The sequence below is a fragment of the Poecilia formosa genome, unplaced genomic scaffold (assembly GCF_000485575.1).
Source record: "Poecilia formosa unplaced genomic scaffold, Poecilia_formosa-5.1.2 Scaffold57, whole genome shotgun sequence".
NCBI lineage: Eukaryota > Metazoa > Chordata > Actinopteri > Cyprinodontiformes > Poeciliidae > Poecilia > Poecilia formosa.
The window spans coordinates 1,858,309-1,878,944 of NW_006799996.1; the positions used below are offsets into that span (position 1 = coordinate 1,858,309).

Below are 20,636 nucleotides of genomic sequence, written 5' to 3' on the forward strand. Positions count from 1 at the left end.
CTTCTGTTTGAGTTACAGCTGTTAAAGTTTTGATAGCTGTGGCCCTTTTGTTTGAAAAAAAAAAAAAGAGGCTGAAATGACAGCAGGAGTTGAGTGTTTTTAAAACCGTTCTCATATCGGAAGAAGAAAACAGATTTCCAGAAAGTTGGTTTGGGATTTAGTTAATATTTGTATCACTAAACAGCCAGCGTTTTGGCTTTCGTTTCCGTTAGCCACAGCTATTAAAACTTTATGCTGCGTGTCGGATACCCAGTGACACTCATTCACACCACAATGATAAATGCTTACAAATATTAGTTTGTGGTATCCATACAGACAACATGTCTAGCTTCAAATACTTTATTTCATTTTTGATTGACTCCAAAGATGCATGAAAGCATATTTTTTTTTAATTTTTAAAAATGACTTAAATAAACATGCTGACAGTCATGTAGCCTCATTGCAAGATCTTTGCATACACTTTCAGGCTTTTGTAACAACATGGCACATCTTTACATTAATTTTTTTTTTAATGGAATAAAAATGGACTCAAAACTGTTGAAAAATGTCACAGCTTTTTTTTCCTTTTCATTTAAAAAGTCATGAAAACAGAATGTAAAAAGAGATTAGCCCCTTTTTTCTGCAACTCCTCAGTTTTGCTTAGCAGTGCATTTCAGTTAAAAGGTACATTAGCAAAAGGTGCAAAGTATGCAGCAACTCAAAGATGCAGGTGACCCACACAAGGTGACGGGGGGGGAAAAAAATCCACAATAGATTGCAGTCATGGGAAACTGAAGGCTTGAGGAGCCGACAGCGTCACAACGTCTTGTTCAAGGATATGTTTGCTTTTTCAAACGGTGGCGGTTAAAATTTGACGCCACAACTTATTATAAATGCATTGCCGGCTAGGTCTTTGGCACAACCAGCTCATTGGTTATACTGTCGAATGTTTTCATTAGCCTAACTACTCGTGTAAATCAGTCAAAATATTGAACCAAGAAAACAAAACTGAAGTATTAAATGCATTTTTGTGAAATGGTTACAATCTTCTAAGAAGAATGTTTTTTTTTTCATACAAGTTTAACCCTAAACAAAAAAAAAACCCTAAAAAAAAGGATAGCTCTGTAGATCTGAATAATAAATGCGCAGTGATAAACTCTGGGTATCCGACTGTGGAATAGAAACAGGATACATAAAAAGCTAAAAATGTTACACCAACCACCCCTTTCTGTTCATCTTACTATTTGGATTTACTTTAAATTTCTTTCCTTTAAGTTTACTGAAGTTAATTTGCTTCGATTCAGGGTTATCCCCAGTGCTCTTTGGCACTCGACTATGTTCATCTACAAGTTGCCCAACAAGGTACAGTAAACCACTTGAGATATTGCATTAACTCTTTTCTTAAACACATATTTGTTTTGCTTTAAATTAAATTTATTTATTTTACAACTGATTGAAATGGAACAATCTCTCAGAAAGTTCATTGTGCAACAAATTTATTGTGGTGTTTTTTTTTTTTTGATACTGTGCAAAAGACAAGACAGGTCTAACTAAATGCATCCAGGATGCTGGTTCTTTTTTTTTTTTTAATATATAGCAGAGATGGTAACATCCCCTGATCATCATACTGGTATTTACACAAAACTATTACACTCCTATTAATTAAACTACACTAGAGATTTTCAAAAACAACAAGTGGAGATTTCTTTTAATTTGCGCTTTGCGACTTTGTAACTTTGCTTCTTTGCGTTTTACTTTCACCATAAAGCAGCTAAACTATATAATGTAGGTCTGTTATTTGAACATTTTATCTAAGTTGTACAGGAATACATGAATATCTCAGTGTTATTTGTGACCATTTGATCAAAGGAGAATAGCTCTCCTGAGCAGACACACACGCCTGAAATAAAGTCCAATCTGGAGCGACCGAAGACTTTCGATCCAGCAAAGAATTATGGAGACTTAAAATTTAAAATCTGTAGCTTTTTTTCCCTCTCAGGCAGTGAGAATTATCATTTGATCTGTAGGTCAGAAGTGGAGTACTGTACCTTTAACAAGGGCTCTAAAATATTACATTCCGTTAGGTGATATCAGTATTGTGGCATGGCCAAGCAGCCTGAAGAGGAAGGCGTATGGAATAAAGAAGGAACTGGGGAATCATCTGGGATGGGGTTTTATGCATGAACCAGGAGGGGAGTAGCTGCTGTTACCAGATGGTATACCCTCCACTGGATCCACCCAGGAAGAAGTTATTCTTGCGCTGCGTCATGACAACATTGGCGCCCTGCATGGCGGCCAGCTGAGCCGCATTAGGGGGGTGTCCAGGCGGTGGGGGCTGAAGGGAAAGCAGGGAAAAACAGACTCAGCTGACAGTTTTCGCCTAAAGCAACGCATTTTGACGTAAACACTCACGGGGATGGAGACGCTGCTGCCGGCTGTGAAGCGAGCGCCAGCGTCAAAGCCACCGTCCACCATCACGGTTGATCCATGGGGGTAAACGGCTCCCATGGGGTAGTAAGCCATGGGGACATTCTGGCCCACCGGACCCACTTGCATGTGTGGCTGCATGGGCATGTACACCTGATGGCCAGGGTAGGGAGAGGACATCTGCGGCACCTGACCAGGCACCTGAGGTGGAAGCACATATCTGGGCTGGTATATCTGCACACAGAGAGACGGAAAGCAAAATTAAACCTTCAGAAATTATAAGCTGTCTTAGTGTCCAACTTCCAGATTGCTAAATTACCTCAGAATATGCAGGTGGTGTGTCTGTGTAGGGAGGTGCCTGAGGAGACATTTGCATAGCAGGAGGGTATACAGGTGCAGTACTCTGCTGAGGGTACACAGACTGCTGTGGATATGAACCTGCAAAACAACACATTCGGTTTTAAACTAAATACTGAAACCCCAGGAACTGATGGGGAATCCCCATGTTCAGAAAGGATAATAAAGGACGATGATGAAGCCAAAAAATGTGTGTGAAGTCAGGACTAAATGAATGGAAACTAACGGTTACTCTAACAATTAATCGGATAAAGAAATTTGCACGTTCTGCAGAATTTTCATTTCACCACTCGACGATTTTTGTTTTAGAAAAACATAAAAACATGAAAAAATTATTGCCTAAAATGCAACACAGTATTATTTTAGTGAACTCTTGACCATCTGTAGCAAAGCATGCATCCAAGATTAAAAAAAAAAAACACATCTAACAATAACATGTGAAACGTTCAGCCCTCTCTGCTTGACTATCAGTACAGCGTATGGCTGATCTGTTGATAATTGTGTGGATTAACTGATTAATAACTGGAGAGTAAATCTTTTTTTTTCTTTTTACAGAACATGAATCCGGTGAAGCCCACATTTTACCACTTAAGATTTTTTTAAATCTTAAATGCAAAATGTAAATATATTTTTGTCTTAATGGTTGCTCTGAGTGTTTTGTTCATTCAGCAAATGTCATTTTTTTTAGTCTGTATACAAATATTTGATTACTAAATTAGTTGACGTTTATCTCAATAATTTTTTAATCATTTCAACTCTAATAGAATTGGAGCTGAAATAACAGTGCTGTGCTCCTGATAAATATTTCTGGTCAAAAATCGGTCATGGTGTGGAAACTAAAGACTATCACTCCAAATAAAGTAACTCTGTTTTAAAACTAACCAGCCAACCACATGCTGACTACCCGAACATACAATCAGACCAATTAACTACTTACTGTTACCTCGTTAGACTTAAATAGCATAATAATAATAATAATATTCTGCCAATAACCACTTAAAAATTTGTGAATAATGTTGCAAATAATGTTTAATATTAATATTTGTTTTTTAATAATAATGTTGCAAAATATAACTAAGAATCAGTGTTATTTTACTTCAGCAGGAGTGAATAATTTTTGCAAGTAATTCATGACATATTGGCGTTAACATCAGAATCAGGCGATATTAATCAGTCTTTAACATATCGGTAATCTGATAATTAAAACTGGGCCGATATTAACAACCAAAGTTTATTTCCATCTTCTTGCCTGCTCGGTCAAATTTGTATCCCTAATATTTGCTTCAGTCTATCAAATTAAATATTTAAGGTTGTATACAATTTTGTGTAAACACTGATTTTAAATGTATATAAAAGGTTAATATATAAAGTGAATCTCTTCATAGATGGTCCTCTTGGATTTGTTCTCATTGTATCAATGTGGATTTCATATTACTTATATTTTATTTTACATTGAATTATCTTTGAATGCATGTGTTTTAAAATTAACCCTGTGTAAGGAGAATTCCTATCACCTATGGGACAAACAAAGCTTGTATATCGATCAAATATTAAAACATGAAGCAAATGCAGTAAGAAAATTAAGGCATTTAGGTTTTTATTTAGCTGTTTTATGCAGGTAGATGGGAATAAAAACTAAATTTTACAAGATGAGTATGGGCAGTTTGGTTATTTGCAATCAAACCACCATTCTTTAATAAGAATGATGAATAACAGATGATAATATATATAAGCTGATGTCACAAAAAACCTTGTGTATTGGAAGAATCTGAAAAATATTAAACTGAAACTAAATAGAGAATAAGATGTAACCTAAGTTGCCACATATATCATGTTTTACAATTATATAGCTAACAAGTCAGAATTGTATATATAAAAAAAACAGAAACAAAAGATCTCCAGGCAAGCTGAATTCACTTTATTCTAAAACAATCACAAAGAAACGTGACGTAGTTAAAAAAAATACAGCATAAGGTAAAACAGTTTATTAAAATGTTGCTCTTTTTCTTTGTTGCTGATTTTTAATGAACAGGGCCAGTCGGTTGCAACATAATGGTTAAATTATTGTGAAAGCAAAACTAGCATCAGCCCTTTGTTTGGGCATGTAAGCGTGTTTAGCCTCTTTTATAAACTGAAATGATCAGCTAAACAGGAAAACAATATGAATAGATGCAGCAAAGAGCCCAAACTAAAATGCTCCTTCAGTCTGACTGCAGCAGAATAGGACTTCCATGTTAACAACACAACAGCGAACCAAAACAGTCCAGTTATGGCAGCGTTGCCGTTTTAAATGGTTGTAGCTCGCTAAAAAAACAACAAAAAACAAAATGCGATCTGATCTGAATCAGAACAATAATGTAACGAGAAAATAAAAAATGTATTCATTACAGTATTTCAGACGCCTTTAGGTTCAGTAAGTGAGCTTCCCAGAAGGCGTCAGTTTATTGTTATGTACGTAGCTAAACGTGAAGTCCGCTTTAGATAACGACAGCCCGTTCGGCTCTAGTTCTAACAGCAGCGTCGACTGACGGGCAGCTAGCTGACAAACTGAACCCGCTGCGGAGAAATACCTTTGTTATTCATTGTTGTGGATTGATTCGGAGGCTGAGGAACATCAGCTTGTACGGAGCTCTGCGTATCTTGTCTCGGCCTTGTTACAGGTTTCGGATTGACACTTCCTTGTTTCTTCTTGTTGTTGTGGAAGTGGTTACGTCACCCGTTCTTTATCTGCGGCTGCACGCACGCACGGCTCGCTCGCACGCCCGCGCCCCCTCTGGTGGAAAAGAGGAAATTGCTCAAATGCTAAGTGAAGCAAACAAAAATACAAAAAGCGAACTTTAAAGCTAAAAATGACGGAGAAAAATAAGTACATAAAAAACACAAAAATTTGAAATTCAAGTAGAATATGTTTTTTAATTATTTATTACCTAGAAATGATTAAATCACAGATTTTAAAAACAGGCTGGCCTCTCTCAGCCTGTTCTTTGCAGTATTCTTTGCAGTTCTTTGATCACTGCAAAGAATAAATTATTAAACATAAATAAAATATCCTGACCTGCAAAGGGAAGAACACATTTAATAATTGTATTTTTTATGTAAAAATTATTTTATGGTCAATACAAAGAATACAATACAAAGAAAGTTTTAAAGAAATTAGTAATTTTATTTAAACTGCAATAGCAAAGTTATTCCCAAGCTGGAAATTTTACAAATATGTTTTTTTTATAACTTATAAAGCCATGTGAATAACAAATAAGAATTTTTCAATGTTCATATTTTAAAAATTTTCATACTGATATTAAAATTATGAGTCTCCCTTTACAATTAAGTTATACAGGCGAAATTTAGCTTAATTTGGCTCATTATGTTCAATGAAAATGACAAATACAACATTTTTTAAATTTAAGTTAAAAGAACCAAAATGTTCATATGATTGTACTCGTTTTTCCCAATCAAATTATTTCAAAATAACACAGATTAAAGGAGGATTAAAAACATTTGTTATTTATTTATTTATTTACAATAATGTTTGATTACGTTTTTTTTTAGAAACCAATTTCAATGTGTTTATTGCTTGGATTATTTTCCAATTATTACATATTATAAAAATGACTGAAAAAATAAAAGAAATGTGCTTTTGTACTGTTCACTTCCAAATTTGGTGAAAAAAATATATAAATATGTGTTTTGTGGTTTTTATTTGCTGTAAGCCATAATCATCTAAATTCAAATATTTAAACGATTTGAAACTGGTCACTCTAAAATCTACTAACTGTATATATGAATCCCCTCTAAATGTTTATTTCAGCGTTTGACAAACACTGCTCGACTTTCTCAATGCGGTGTACGTCCCCTTTAAGAGAACCATGGCACCGCTCAAGTCGAGGCAGACATTTTTCAATGCAAGATTTTTTTCTTGCATAAATTATGTTCATGACGTAGTGCAAAAGGACAATTTTGGGGCAATTTTGTCCGACTTTACAGCTCTGGGGGGATTCCGGGAGACACCTGGAGGATTCCTGATGGTGTGAACTGTTGCAGAAAGGGCACCGTCATTAAATATTAAGGCAGAGGAGATCCTAACATTGCAGCCCTCCTTATCAATGCAAATACCTCTCTTTTGTGTGCAGTCACAGCGCCTGTCTGGGAGCTGAGATGAATTTCTAATGATGTGTGACTGAAACAAACTGTGACAGGGAGCATTTTAAGAGCGGCGGATTACGGGAAATAAGCTGCATTTCCGCGGTAAGTTGCATATAAAAACCGCACTGTGTCCAAGCTCGCTGCTGGCGCGGAGCAGCGAAATGGCGAGAGGAAATGAGTTTTGGTTAATATGCAATGCTCGTAATTAGCATAATTTATATATTTATGATAAAGAGAGGGAAATGCATAAAATTCGGTCTCTCGGCTCGGCTTGACAGGATTTCCGTCGGCTGTGAATGGTGCTGGTCCTCCAAAAAGTGGCTTTTATTGACCAGGATGGGGGTGGGGTGCCCATCAACAGCCGCTGAAGTTTTGACAGATCCTCATCTCTCGGGGGGCTTTGCTGCAACAAACGCACCATCTGAAGCCTGTTTTGGAATCTGTTCAGAATTTACAACCACTTCGTGAATATCTTAACCATGTTTGATCATGTTTATTTGCAGCTTTTATGCAACACAATATGGCCTGTTTATACTTACAGGCCCCTTTAAATAGTCTGCGTCTGCAGTGACTAAAATGGTCAGGAATAACAGGGAATATTAGCATGCTGGTTTATTTTAAAGGCAGCAACTGAGTTTAAAGTACAAATGCAATAAAACAAAGAATCTCTATATTTTTTTAGATATGATATTTGCATAATCAGTATCTGTTTATCTAGAATGCCTGCAGGACATTTTCTAAGTTGGTGCAGCAAGCCATGAACTCCCAGGATCTTCCTGCCCAAGATGCCCCGCTCACTGTCAATGAGCAGGTAAAAGATCACCTGTTATTCATAACAATATAATAGTATTCTCCTTTAACTTTTTCCACATTTTGTCACAGCACACCATCAAATTTTAGTGTGTTTTATTTGGATATTATGTGATTTACTAACTCATTCTTCTATGTAAAATTGCTCAAGCTTCGGCTAGGTGGAGAGCATTTACAAACATCAAATTTAAAGTTTTGTCACAGGTCAGTTGGACTTATGTCTGGACTTTGACTAGACCATGCACTTATACTGTCATTTAAACTTGGACTCCACAATTTTGTCATCACATTATCAATGTTTGCAGTATTGTGATAAAAAAAAACCCTTCTTGTTTATATTATTCAGTTGGATATGATTATATATTTGGCCTGTTGGATGAATAAGAGCCCTTGAGGCACATGATTCATTGTGGAGTTATAGTCTGTTGAAGGTGGTGTGAAGTGTTTCACTCCAAAATGTTGCTTTGCATGGCCAGAGTGTTTAAATTTAGCGTTGTCTGACCACCTTCAACATATTTTCTGTATAAACAAATTACAGCAATTAATTGAACAGAATTTTAGTTGGTTATATCAGAGTGCAGAGCAGAATACAAACACATATCACTTAAAATTTTAAGTTGTGGTATAAAATGATAACATTTCTTCCTCTTCCTGATTATGTTCTCTGTTGTGTTGGTTTCAACTAGCATCCCAGTAAAATATGTCATGTAATGTGAAACATTTTTAAAAGTTCTAGGAGAATAAATACTTATTCATGGAAATGCGTAATTACAGTAAGTCGGATCTTCACCACATTTGCTCCTTTTATCCCCTCAACTGTCTGCCACACGGCTCTCCATTAAGATCACAACTCACTTCTGTATTAATGCTTGATAATCTCTGCTACTCTTTGCTTCAAAGACTGTCAGTGTTTAAACTGCCATGCTTATTAATAATTGGCTGTGGATTTTCTCACCTGTAATGCTTTGTGTAGACATAGCCAGCAAGGCAAAGCAAAGCTGAGCCTCTGCGTTGCTTGTTGGCTGATGTCCTCTCCGTCATGTCGGTGCACTCATACGCCTTTTTTTTAAGTTAGTTTTGGTTTTTGTTTGTTTTTTGGGGGGGTCATCTTGTCCTAACATGTGCTCGGCTTCTCTGTCCTCCTTAGCCATTCACTGTCTGACAGCAGAAGTTTTTTTCAGCCATTTAAATCCTGCACTTTGAAATTCCCCCTGCCAGGGACAACAGGTACGCATCTCTCTCTCTCTCTCTCTTCCTCTCTCTCTCTCTGTTTGTCTCCTCTGCATCCTGTCTTCCAGCTGCATTGCTGCCTCTGCTTGGTCTTTCATTATTTCACTTTGTGAATCATCAACTATAGGTCAGCGCTGGGTTTAGACCATGCTGGTAGACGGGGAGAATTATTGATGTTAGCACAAAAAGTATTCATATCTCTAGAACTGGGCCAGACAATAGAAAGGGCTTATTGGCCTGGCCACCAAAGATTTTTCTGTCTTTATGTTTTTTAATGCTTTGTATAAAACTCAAAAGCCAGTATCAGGTGAGTTATATTAATAGTTGTAGAGATTTCTTTGGGAAAAACATGGAGAAATTGCCCAGGGTACAAATTAAACCTACCATGCATCATTTTCTACCTGCAGATATATAGAACTATATAGTAATGTGAGAGTTAATTGCATTGCATTAGTAAAACTATTTCTATATAGTTGATAAGGCACCAAAATTGGCCTTAGCTCAGGTGGCTGCATCCTTGTAAATTTGGCCCTGTTCTTGAACATTTTAGTATGTTACAGCCACAAATATCAATGTATTTTGTTGCTTTTTCAATAAAGATAAAATGAGAAAATGCTGCATGTTTTAGTATTCGGACAATCAGACAAATTCAGCTGCTCTGTGAAAATTTCAGAAGTTTGTTATAGAGCAGTGGCGTCCAAACGTTTTGCAAAACTGGCTCAATTAATTTCATTAAATTAAAAATGCAAAAATTACTTTATTGTCATTTTTGTTATACTAATTAATTCTTTGTTTTACTTGCTGAAAAATAAACAATTATTTTTAAAAAATCTGTATATCATTAAAGATCCAGTCATAAAAAGGCCTTCATTCTGTTGCCTTACTGAAAGCAATACACAGTTTCTGATTTTTTTGGGTCAACAATTGTTCCTACTATGTTGACAAAATTTTATCATGTTTTACTTGTGGTCAGGGGCCAAACTAAATAATTTCCAGGCCCACAACTAGTATTTAATATATACAGCACAATCCTGAGAGGCTGCAAAAGACTCGTTCTTTTATCAAGACAAACCTAAATATGCGACCAGAACTGCATTGGAGCGGTTCTGATTAAAGCAATCACATGTGCTAGAATGGCCTAATCAAAGTTCAGATCTAAATCTAATTGAGAATCTTTGGCAAGAGAGGAAAATTAATGTTCACCATCCGTTCTGACTGTGCGTGTCTAAAAATGCTCAAGAGGTTTAAATATTTTTACAAGAACCCAAGGAGGATTTCTTTATGTTTTTTAAATAATTTAGCTTAGTTTCAAAATGAATTTCTAAATTCTCATCCTGTTGGACAGTTATTTTCTAGATCTCTAATAACCTCATAATTTGCCCCTGCAGGTTATTGTCATGTCCGGTCAGGAGACAATTCGTGTACTAGAAGTCGAGGTTGACGCGTCTCTGCCGTCTTCGGTACCCGATGGGAAGAATGAGGGCAAAACTGCTGAGGAGGAAATGGCTCAGTGTGCAGAGAAAGTTGAAGCTGCCAGCACCCAGAACAGCCCCACAGCGCCCCACAGCACTGGGGAAGCAGGTAAATCATTATTTTTAATCAGTTCCAGAATTGTCTTCTGGTGTAATGAAGTTTTAATCTTTGGACCTAAAGAGAAACGATCTAGAAAGCTTCAGTTATTACAGCTGGAAACTGACAATAAGGTGTGAAATCTGGGCCTGATAATGGATTCAGACCCGAACCTTCAGAGCCACATAAAGACAATTATAAAGTGAGCCTTCTATTATCTGAATAACCTGTCCATGATTAAAGGACTAATGTCTCAGCAAGATTTTGGGAAACACATCCATGTATTTATCTTTAGTCGCTGCAACCGTGTCTTTACAAGTTTGCCTAAAAGAATCAACCACATCCAGAATGCTGCTGCTGGCGTTCTGACTAAAACCAGGACGATGGAGCACATAACCCCAGCTCAGCTACACTAAGAGAATAGACTTTAAAATACTGTTAGCTTATAAATCACTGAACAGTTTATCATCAAGACACACACCAGACATGGAAAAGCAGCATTCAGCGTCTAAGCATCACAAATCTGGAACAAACTTCCAGAAAACTGCAAAACATCCAAAACACTGAGTTCCTGTCAATCAAGACTAAAATCCCACCTTTACAGAGTTTTCTTTGAGCCATAATAAATGGAACATTGACCAACATTTTAACTTGTATTCCTGATTTTAATGATGGCACTCCCCTGTTTTTAGTTTTTTAGTTTTTACAACTGTTAACTCTATGATGTGTTTATGATGTTTTATTTTTTTTAAAATCTTTTCTCAATGTAAACCATTTTGAACTGCTGTGTTGCTGAAATGTGCGATACAGATCAACTTGATTGTTGATAAAGACAAATCAAACATTTGTGTCCTGCAGCGGTCGGTGAGCAGCAGGGGGCGTCTGTTGATGTGTCGGCTGCTGCTGTCCAAACGGTGAACTCTGCAGCTCCGCTCAGCGTTTCCATCGCCCAACCCCAGGCCGCCATGCCCATCACAGTACAAAGTTGTTCACAGGTACAAACTGTGACATCAACCCTAGAGAAAACCTGTAGGAGCAACTGGAGGAAAGACTGCAAGTCAGGGATTGTCGTCCAACATCAGTGTCTGACCTCATTTAAAATTCCTTTATTACCTTGTTTTAAGAGGACAATAATGGCCGAATTTCAATGTTTGGGAAAAACAGAATAAAGAATATAAATACTGCACAGTAAGGGCAAATTTTCAACATAAACACAGTGTAGTAATAAAAAATAGTTTACCACAGTCCTGATGAATGTGCATTCGAGTTGTTTAATTAAAAATGTACAAAATATGCATGTATTAGTGCATTAAAAAACAACAGACTCTTTATAATATGTAAAAATAAAACTGTTAAAGCAACAAAAATGTTGCTTTAACACATGCTCACATCCCCGGCAGGGATGTGAGCATTTTTTGAGTTCATTGAGAGTAATCAGTTAATTGCTGGATGAATTAAAATGAGCTCAATAATTTCCATTCTAATTAACAAATACCTTTTGATACTTACAGACACAAAATAACATTTTTTATTTCCAGATCCGTTCTGTGTGGTTTTTATTTCCATTTAATTTGTTGTTTTTGGTTGTGGTGTTTCATTTTGGATATTTAAAACATCTTCCAGGTCCACTGTAAAATATTATTTACAAAATTAAAGTCTATGCCATTACTATTATATTAATTTCAAAACAACAATGAAATTGTTTATTGCAGTAATTACTGCAAAATGTTTTAATTGTGACAGGCCTAGTTGAGATCAGTGGTGGTGTTGAGTGTTGAGATCATATTCTACATAAACAAAAGTGTTCCTTTCATAACTAAGCAAATAGATTTCTTTTGTTAGTTATTTTCCTGTACAGATGTAAAGGTCAGTGTAAGGAGTTTTCCACTTTGTGCTGTACAACACCAGGTTCTGACCCAGGAAAGCCTGGCCACTTTGATGACTGGTATGATGGCTCAGACGGGTTCACTGGGTCAACCTCTGCTCATCCCCCTCAACATGGCCGGTTCCATCGCCGGCCAGGGCGGCTTGGCGGTTCTCACTCTGCCAACCACCAACGTAGCCACCCTGCCTGGCCTCGCAGCCGCAAACCCCGCTGGGAACCTCCTCAAGCTGCCCTTTGCTGGCCTACAGGGTAAAACACAGTTTACTTGCTGCTTGTTTCCCCCTCTGTCATCCAGAAATGTATCTATGTTAGATTCTTTTTTCAGTCATTTTACTTCCCACAAAATGCTAAATCTTACCAAGTACTTTGGTCTACTTTTTAGTACAAAATTTGTAGTATGCTTGAAATGTGACAAAATTAACTTACAAGTAACTTTTAAGCAACATATATGAGAATGTTTTAGGTCAATAATTCCTTAATATTGATATCAGGTGAAATCAAGTGATAATCTGCCAGTGGAACTAGAACTGGGTTGCTAGGTGACGGGCTGGGGTTGGCTGTGGTTGCTAGGTAACGGCACAGTGCCCAACTGTCATTTATGATGTTAGTAAAATAATCTATCTGCCAGTGGAAATGATACTTTTTCAACAAAAATAAAAAAATAATAGACCAAAAAAAACTCCAAAACCTGGAAAAAAATCATTTAAAATGAAGAAAAAAGAACAAGGTTTCCAAGAACAAAAAGTAATTCAACTAATCAAAATTAAAAAAAAAAAAAAAAAAATCGTTATTGGTCCCAAAGGGAAATGAAATGTTGTAACTCATTTTAATTAAAAATTTTCAGATATTTATTGTAGATAGTGATGGCTGTTGGCAGGAAGGATCTCTTATAGCAGTCTGTATTGCAGTGAATTTCAAGAAGCCTCTGACTGAACACACTGTTTTCCCAAGGCAGTCTCATGAAGAGGATGGTTACGGTTGTCTATAATTTTCTTGATTTTATGACGAATACTTCTTTGCATCATATAACAAGATATTCTTCCCATGTAGCAAGTGAAATAATCTGCCAGTGGAACAAGTTGTTTTTAACCAATATTAAGGAATTATTTACCTAAATCAAGTTCCTATATCTTGCTGAAAACTTACTTGTAAGTAAGTTTTGTTTTACTTCAAGTGTACCAAGATATTTGCACTAAAAAGCACCAAAAACACTTGGAACATTTTTGTGTTTTTGCAGTGCACAAAGCTATGTAAACTCTTAAATATTAATAATCTCATCACCTAAGAGCTCCATTTTGTCATTTTCTCTTTTTAGCTGCAACAGTTCTGAACTCAGTCCAGCCCCAGCTGCAGGCGAATACACAGGCAATGTTCCAGCCTCAAGCAGCACCTGTACAGCCGGTGCAAACGTCTGTGCAGCAGGTGCCTCCTCAGCAAACTCAAGTGACCAACACACAGGTCACTAACGCCCAGGCGACGGCTGCCCAGGTGACCTCTGTGGCCAACACCATCTCCCAGCCCAACATTTCCGTGGCAGCACTTCAGACAGCAGGACTGTCCATCAACCCGGCCATTGTAGGGCTCATGCAGCTCATCATTTTTCACATTTTGCTTGTTTGCCTCTCATCTTTAACTGTGTTTTTATATACATATGTTCTTAGATAAGTGCTGCTTCTTTGGGTGCACAGCCTCAGTTCCTCAGTTCTCTCACATCAACTCCCATCATCAACAGCGCCATGCCCAGTATGGCTGGCATCACCAGCCAGATCATCACAAACGCCCAGGGTCAGGTAGGTTCCAGTCACAAACAAGCTGTGATATGATGTGAGATTAAGGTGTTTAATTCTTAAAGATAATCTATCATGACCACCAAATAAGCCTGGAATGGACTTCACCCGACCTGTGAAGATGTGCTGTGGTACCACACTGCAAAAACACAAAATCGTATCAAATATTTTTGGTCTAGCTGCGAGTGCAAATATTTTGTCTACTTATAAGTTAGACAAAGCTGACTTATAAGTAACTTTTCAGCAAGAAATTATAGCTTGTTTTAAGTAAATAATACCTTAAACCTGATTAAAAATAAAAACAAACCATCGTCCTCAAACTACTTCCTGTTGTCTTCTTTGTCATTTTCGTCAGTAGTAACATCCGGCTGTTGATCATGGTATGTTGTAATAAAAGTGTTTCAATTGCAGTTTTGCAAAATACATCTATTTCAATATGGCCGAAAAATCACCTCATTCTAGCGCAAAAACTTTTTATCAGTAAACAAAATTATTTTCAAAATTGCTCTTTCCATCAAGTAAATTTATTTTCATAATTTCAATTTGTCCAGTTTTGTAGTTAATGGAAATGCAGCTGTTTAGAAATAAGTTGTTTTTATTATTCAGTGTATGTACACTTCTAATTTCAACCGTGCTTATATTGTTGTTTGAAATACTTTCCTTTGCTTTGCACAATGTGCAGGTGATAGGAACCCTCCCGCTGCTGTTGAACCCGGCGTCTCTGGCTGCAGGGGCCGCTGCTCCCTCTCTGCCCCTGCAGGGTCTGCAGGTCCAGACCATCGCCCCACAGCTGCTCCTCAACACCCAGGGCCAAATTATTGCAACTGTGGGAAACGGGCCTGCTGCCGTTGCAACTTCTGCTGCAGTTCTGCCCAAAACTACAGCTCCTCCTACAGTTAGCAAACCAAACGCTCAGGTAGTAGAACAAATCCTGTTTGAACTGAAAGAAAAGCCCTGAAATAAACCGAATTAGAGACAATGAAATCTAAGGGCCAGTATTATGTAAAATTGAATTTTTTTAGCTGCACATCATGTTATCATATTATTATCTCACTAAAAACATATCTGGAGTGTTGCCTTCATTATTCAAGCATTGAGAAATCCTTTAATTTCCATGGCAACCATTCATCTATGCAAAACAGCCGGGTGGACGTAGCCCCACCTTCGAGCCGCAGCTCCTCCTTAAAGCTGCAGTTTCCAAGTTTTCAAGCTCACAGAGCAGTCTTTCCCTAATCTATCCCACTCAGCTCCTTCAGACTAGCCAGCAGGACTTAGCAAACACCTGGTGGAGCTATCCATCTACTGAGCTCATCATACAAACTGCTGCTTAGTAAAAATGCTGTGAGGACTTCCTGAAGGCGGAGCTTCAGAAAGAGCAGGAATTTTTAAAGAGACAGAGGCCCAACTTCAAAGTTTTAAATCAGGAAGTCAAATTTCTTGTATTTGATACATATAATATTTTAATAACAACATAATACTGCCTCTTTTCATCCTCAAACAAGCAACATCTATAAATTGTGACCGTTACCGTTTATTTTCAGTGACAAGTGTCACTCAGTCACCTGTTGTCATTGCACCGCAGCCGTCTGCACTGAAGACCTCGACCGTGCTCACCTCAGCAGCTCCCATCGCCTGTGGAGACATGGCCAAAGTGGGGCAGCTTGTCAGCAGTATGTACACCTGCTTCTCTACCCTCAGCAGAGGAATGTCTAAACAGCAGCCAGATATTTTTAACCAGGCTCCTCACAATTTCAGAGCCTCAGCAGGCAGCCAGCATCGAGGAAGGGATTAATTTGGAGGAAATCCGAGAGTTTGCCAAAAACTTCAAGATCCGTCGGCTGTCGCTGGGCCTCACGCAGACACAAGTAGGGCAGGCCCTCACTGCGACGGAGGGTCCGGCGTACAGCCAGTCTGCCATTTGCAGGTAAGTGACTCACCTGTTCTTTCTGCCGTCATTCCTTTGAAACTTTCCTCTGTTTCCCCTTGTAAAAGTGCCAGTGATTCATCACTCGCTGACGCTGTGTGCAGTGCGTCAGACGGCTCCTCTTCACAGCCAAAATGTTGACTCACAGAGAGAAAGGAACGTTTTTGATTATCGTATTCTGCTGAGGAACAAATGGAACGGTCCACTGAAAGACAGGATTGCTTTTACTGCTTTATTACTGAAAACGGATCCTATTTGAATTATCCATTTACAGTTAAATTATTTAGAGTATATTCCCCACAACTGGTTATACAAAAGTATTCACTTCTGTTTTTCACATTTTGTGTCGTTTCAGCCACAAACATCAAAGTATTTCATTTAGATTTTATGCAACAGATTTTTTAAAGTGTTCTGTGTGTTGGCATTTAACCGCCTTTACTCTATTGATCCTAAATGAAATTAAAAGCTTAAAATGCTATTCAAAGCCACCTAATCGGTAAATAGAATCCACAGGTGACTTATTATTATGCTTCCTTGAACTGGTTAGGATAGGTCAATAAGCTAAACAAAAAATCGTTATTACATCTTTTGCACAAAATCATCCACCACCCCCAAACTCAATATTTACCCTGAAAATGGCTGCAATTATGCAACTAAACATCTTTAAAAAGCATTAGTAGAGCCTCCTGCCCAACCAACAAAAATGCAGTAAGTGGTTTCTGGATGGTAAGTCAAGAAAAAAAGCACTTGTCTTTTCTAGCAGCCATTGTACAGCGCATACAGTGATAAAACCAAATATCCTGCTAGGTGACAGCAGAGCTCCCATGAGGTTGCTAGGTAATGGATGGTGCTTCGCCGAGGTTGCTAGGTAACGGGGCAGTGCCTGCTGATTTGTTACTTTTGGAACGTTTTTGAAACGACTCATTTTCTAGACACCAAAAAACATTATCTTATTGCATGAACCTTATTCTTTAAGCTCTTGACTGTTTTTTAGAAGCAGCAGTGACCCAAATGGATGTTAAAAATGTGTAAAATTTGAATTTCGAATGAGTTTCTTTTAAAACAAATTTTTTAAAGGTCCATTTTAGGTTTTGCGTCATTTCTATTGTTGATTGAAAAAGTTTCTCCCTCCTTTTTGCCTCAGGTTTGAAAAGCTCGACATCACCCCCAAGAGCGCTCAGAAGCTGAAACCGGTTTTAGAGAAATGGCTGGCTGAGGCCGAGCACTGGAACCAGAAAGGCCAGCAGAACCTCATGGAGTTCGTCGGTGGCGAACCGTCCAAAAAGCGCAAACGGCGCACCAGTTTCACGCCGCAGGCGATCGAGGTCCTTAACTCCTACTTTGAGAAGAATGCTCTGCCCACAGGCCAGGAGATTACAGAGATCGCAAGAGAACTGAATTATGACAGAGAGGTGGTCCGGGTCTGGTTCTGCAACAGACGACAGACACTGAAGAACACGAGCAAGATCAACGTCTTCCAGGTTTAGGAACAACCTCATTCTCATCCTCATTAGGGTGGGTAGAAAGTTGAGGGGTTTTTTTCTAAATAAAAATCAAGAAAATTGTAAAGTTGTGTATGAAAAATGAGTTGGAACTGTGTTCTCAGGTTGTGTATGTGAACACAGTTTGGTGCATACTCAGTTACACTGCATGGTCCGTTTGTGTTACAGTTTTACACTGCAAAAACACAAAACCTCACCAAGTAGTTTTAGTCTAGTTTCTGATGCAAATATAGCAGTTCACTTAATAAGAAAAAACTAACGTACAAATAACTTTTCAGCTAAAAATATGAGGTTTTATTTGTTCCATTGGCAGATTATTTTACTTATAGCACAACATCTAATGGGACAAAGGAAATGAGTTACTGACTTTAAACAAGCTCATATTTCTTGCAGAAGTCTTATTTCAAGTTTACTTAGACACTCACACTTGAAACTGGACCAAAAATACTTTTGTGTCATGATTTTGTGTTTTTGCAGTGTAACATGCCATATTTAAGAAACTTGATCTACCTTTTTTTAAAAAGTGGTTTTATAAGCTAACCCTTCTCATATATTTTAAGTGTTTGTACAGTATCGGTTTTGTATGTTATTCTGTAACTAGCATATTTGAAAAATATGCAGAATAATAGGACAGTTTTAGCCGGTCGTTTACCTGGAGGTTCGTCAGACTCTGAAAAGGCAATAACCTTATTTTCAGTTTTAAGTGTTTACTTTAATTCTGCCCAGCGCTTTGGGACAATCACCTCTTTGATGGATAATCAGAAACATGAGATCATTCTTTCTCATTTGGTCAAACCGCATGAACTTAGTCACAATCTCAGCTTTGATTGCATCGGGCGCTGCAGACACACCAGGTTTGTTGTAAACTAAAACTGTGGGTGTCTCTTTTCATGTGTCAAGGCTGAATGTGCGACTATGATGCATGAATGCACCAATCTGTCTGTTGGACTTTATTTTTAAGTGCTTGTTTTGTTCAAAGGGTACGTTGCCTCATTATCTAATATCTTTAAGTAAAAACTTACAGTTAGGAATATATTTATTGGCACTTCTGGTAAAGATGTATTAAAAAGCCTTAAAATAAATTAACCTTTCATTGCAGTAGGTTAAATTCACACTGAAAATGTATTCAGTGGAGAAAAACAACCCACAAATATTAGTTCATCTGATGTAATAACTCGGTTTATATGCTGATTTCGGATTAAATTAATCTTTTATTTTAAACAGTTTCTTTTAAAGAACTTTTATCCATATTTATTCTTCAAGTATTTGTGGTGAAAAGTTAATTCTGTTGATCTTTTATACCAAAGCATTTTTATGTTTGTAAGGGTAAATGAAGATTTTCTCTGCTGTATTTCTCATGCAAGTGGTTGTCATGGAAACCTGGTGACTTGTATTTGCAGGTCTTTAAACGTCAGAGTTTTATTTTAGTACGGCAAATTTTGATTCTTATCCAGCCTTGCAACTGAAATTAATTCCTCCTCGTGTTATGCCTTATTCATAACAGAAAGTAGTTGATTAACAGATAATAGAGATAATGATGTTTATTTGAGAAAGAATTGTTAGTATGGTTTTTGAATCAAATTAAAAGTTATATCTACAATGGGTTTATTTTAAAGCTATTTGTTACCAGGAGTGCCAACAAATTCATCCTAACTGGCCTGTATGGAGCCTCATATAATTTAATGTAGATATTACTGTCGAGGTTTTTGATGTTCTTTGTAAAATTTTAAATCAAACTCCTTAAATTAATAATAATAAAAAACATTATCAGCTTAGCTGCGTGGAGAAATGCGGATTGTTTGGTTAGAACGTTCAGTTTGAACAAATTTATGGAGATTTCACATGGAAACAAACTTTGGCGTTTCTCTTTATCCTTGCCGTTATTTAAGGATTTGTTTGCACTTTAGTGAAAGCAGGGGAAGTGAATGAGCCGCTTGCAATCACGATTTCAGTGTAGTACCAGATTTATGTGTTTTGTAAAAAAAGAAAGAGGTTTTTCTTTACTGCTATCGATTAGTAAGAAGCTTTTGCAAAATGTAGCAGTAGCCTACTGGCAAAATGGCAAAACTTTTATTTACTATATATGCAGATGAAAAAATGTAAATTACAACAAAATTTTTACTAATGTGCATAAATACAAAATGTTTTGAGTTTGTGAAATCATATCTTAATAAATGATGCATTTTATGCTCTATCTCATGGTTGCCTTATGGATAACTTTAGGCTTTTAATGCAGTATACCTAAACATAAAAACATGAGTCTTGCTTTAAAATGTACCTTCCTGCTCTGCAATTAAAAAAATATATAATTATGTTTATCATAGTAAGTTAAGTAATAAAGAAAAGTAAAAGCATTATTTGAGAATAAATAAAAGGTACTACTCATTTCCCTTGGCAAGCTGTTGTAGTTTCATATCTCCACAAAATAAACATTTAATGGTTTTTGTCTTTTTTGTCAAAAGAATAAACCATCTTTAACAAATACTTGTGTGCCTTGTTATATTTGTACTGGTTGTCATTTAAATTATTGTTTTTATATCGCACCAACCTGATGGCTCTCTCCAATTTTTTATTCCCACATGTCCTCAGTTGACATTTCAGGCATAACCCATGGAGACGTTGGTTGCCTGTCTGCACCTGTTTTCTCTATAAAAAAAGGATTTATTGAGATCATATCCTGATTGCATAATTGATCTTAATTGATATGAATTGCAGGTGTTGTCAAAGTAGACAGGTGGCATTAATGAAATGGAAACCTTTGTTTCTATGACCTTGTAACTTTTCCTAGATATCAATGTCAACTTTGTTTATAAAGCATTATAACAAATTGAACTGCTTCACTGTAAGAGATAAGGGTTTGAAAGTCATAAAGCATTAATAAAACAAGTTACTAGTTTAGAAACAAATACAGCATTCTAACAAATAGAAATAGTACAAGTTATCAAGTCATGGAACATCCCTGCTATTATTTGTACAGTTTTTATAACTTCAAATAACATCCATGTTCCATTTTTAAATTTCTA

The 20,636-nt window shown here is 37.0% G+C and overlaps 2 protein-coding genes across 3 annotated transcripts; one reads left to right on the forward strand and one right to left on the reverse strand.

The window, feature by feature from the left end:
- Window positions 1–1,486: 1,486 nt before the first annotated feature.
- On the reverse strand, window positions 1,487–5,484 carry dazap2 (DAZ associated protein 2). Its single transcript, XM_007553626.2, has 4 exons — window positions 5,334–5,484; window positions 2,726–2,844; window positions 2,392–2,640; window positions 1,487–2,314 (listed from the first exon to the last, which is right to left on the reverse strand). Exons 1-4 carry the CDS (start codon window positions 5,344–5,346, stop codon window positions 2,186–2,188), a joined length of 510 nt encoding a protein of 169 aa, XP_007553688.1. The 5' UTR covers window positions 5,347–5,484; the 3' UTR covers window positions 1,487–2,185.
- Window positions 5,485–6,666: 1,182 nt separating this feature from the next.
- Window positions 6,667–19,598, forward strand: pou6f1 (POU class 6 homeobox 1). 2 transcript variants are annotated; one of them, XM_007553628.2, is made up of 11 exons: window positions 6,667–7,008; window positions 7,625–7,717; window positions 10,335–10,527; window positions 11,374–11,510; window positions 12,424–12,649; window positions 13,716–13,975; window positions 14,062–14,190; window positions 14,870–15,103; window positions 15,770–15,857; window positions 15,943–16,111; window positions 17,256–19,598. In XM_007553628.2, exons 2-11 carry the CDS (start codon window positions 7,664–7,666, stop codon window positions 17,596–17,598), a joined length of 1,833 nt encoding a protein of 610 aa, XP_007553690.1. In that variant the 5' UTR covers window positions 6,667–7,008; window positions 7,625–7,663; the 3' UTR covers window positions 17,599–19,598. The 2 variants fall into 2 exon arrangements, with proteins under 2 accessions (XP_007553690.1, XP_016527717.1); XM_016672231.1 differs by lacking the exon at window positions 6,667–7,008 and adding an exon at window positions 8,864–8,943 and having other exon boundaries at window positions 7,628–7,717.
- The last annotated feature ends 1,038 nt before the right edge of the window (window positions 19,599–20,636 follow it).

Coding starts and splice junctions, on each gene's coding strand:
- dazap2 (XM_007553626.2), bottom strand. Junction 2,641..2,725: donor CACCACCTGCATATTCTGAG/GTAATTTAGCAA, acceptor CTCTGTGTGCAG/ATATACCAGCCCAGATATGT. Junction 2,315..2,391: donor GCAGCAGCGTCTCCATCCCC/GTGAGTGTTTAC, acceptor CTTTCCCTTCAG/CCCCCACCGCCTGGACACCC.
- pou6f1 (XM_007553628.2), top strand. CDS start 7,664: ATGAACTCCCAGGATCTTCCTGCCCAAGATGCCCCGCTCACTGTCAAT. Junction 7,718..10,334: donor CGCTCACTGTCAATGAGCAG/GTAAAAGATCAC, acceptor TTGCCCCTGCAG/GTTATTGTCATGTCCGGTCA. Junction 15,104..15,769: donor TTAGCAAACCAAACGCTCAG/GTAGTAGAACAA, acceptor ATTGCACCGCAG/CCGTCTGCACTGAAGACCTC.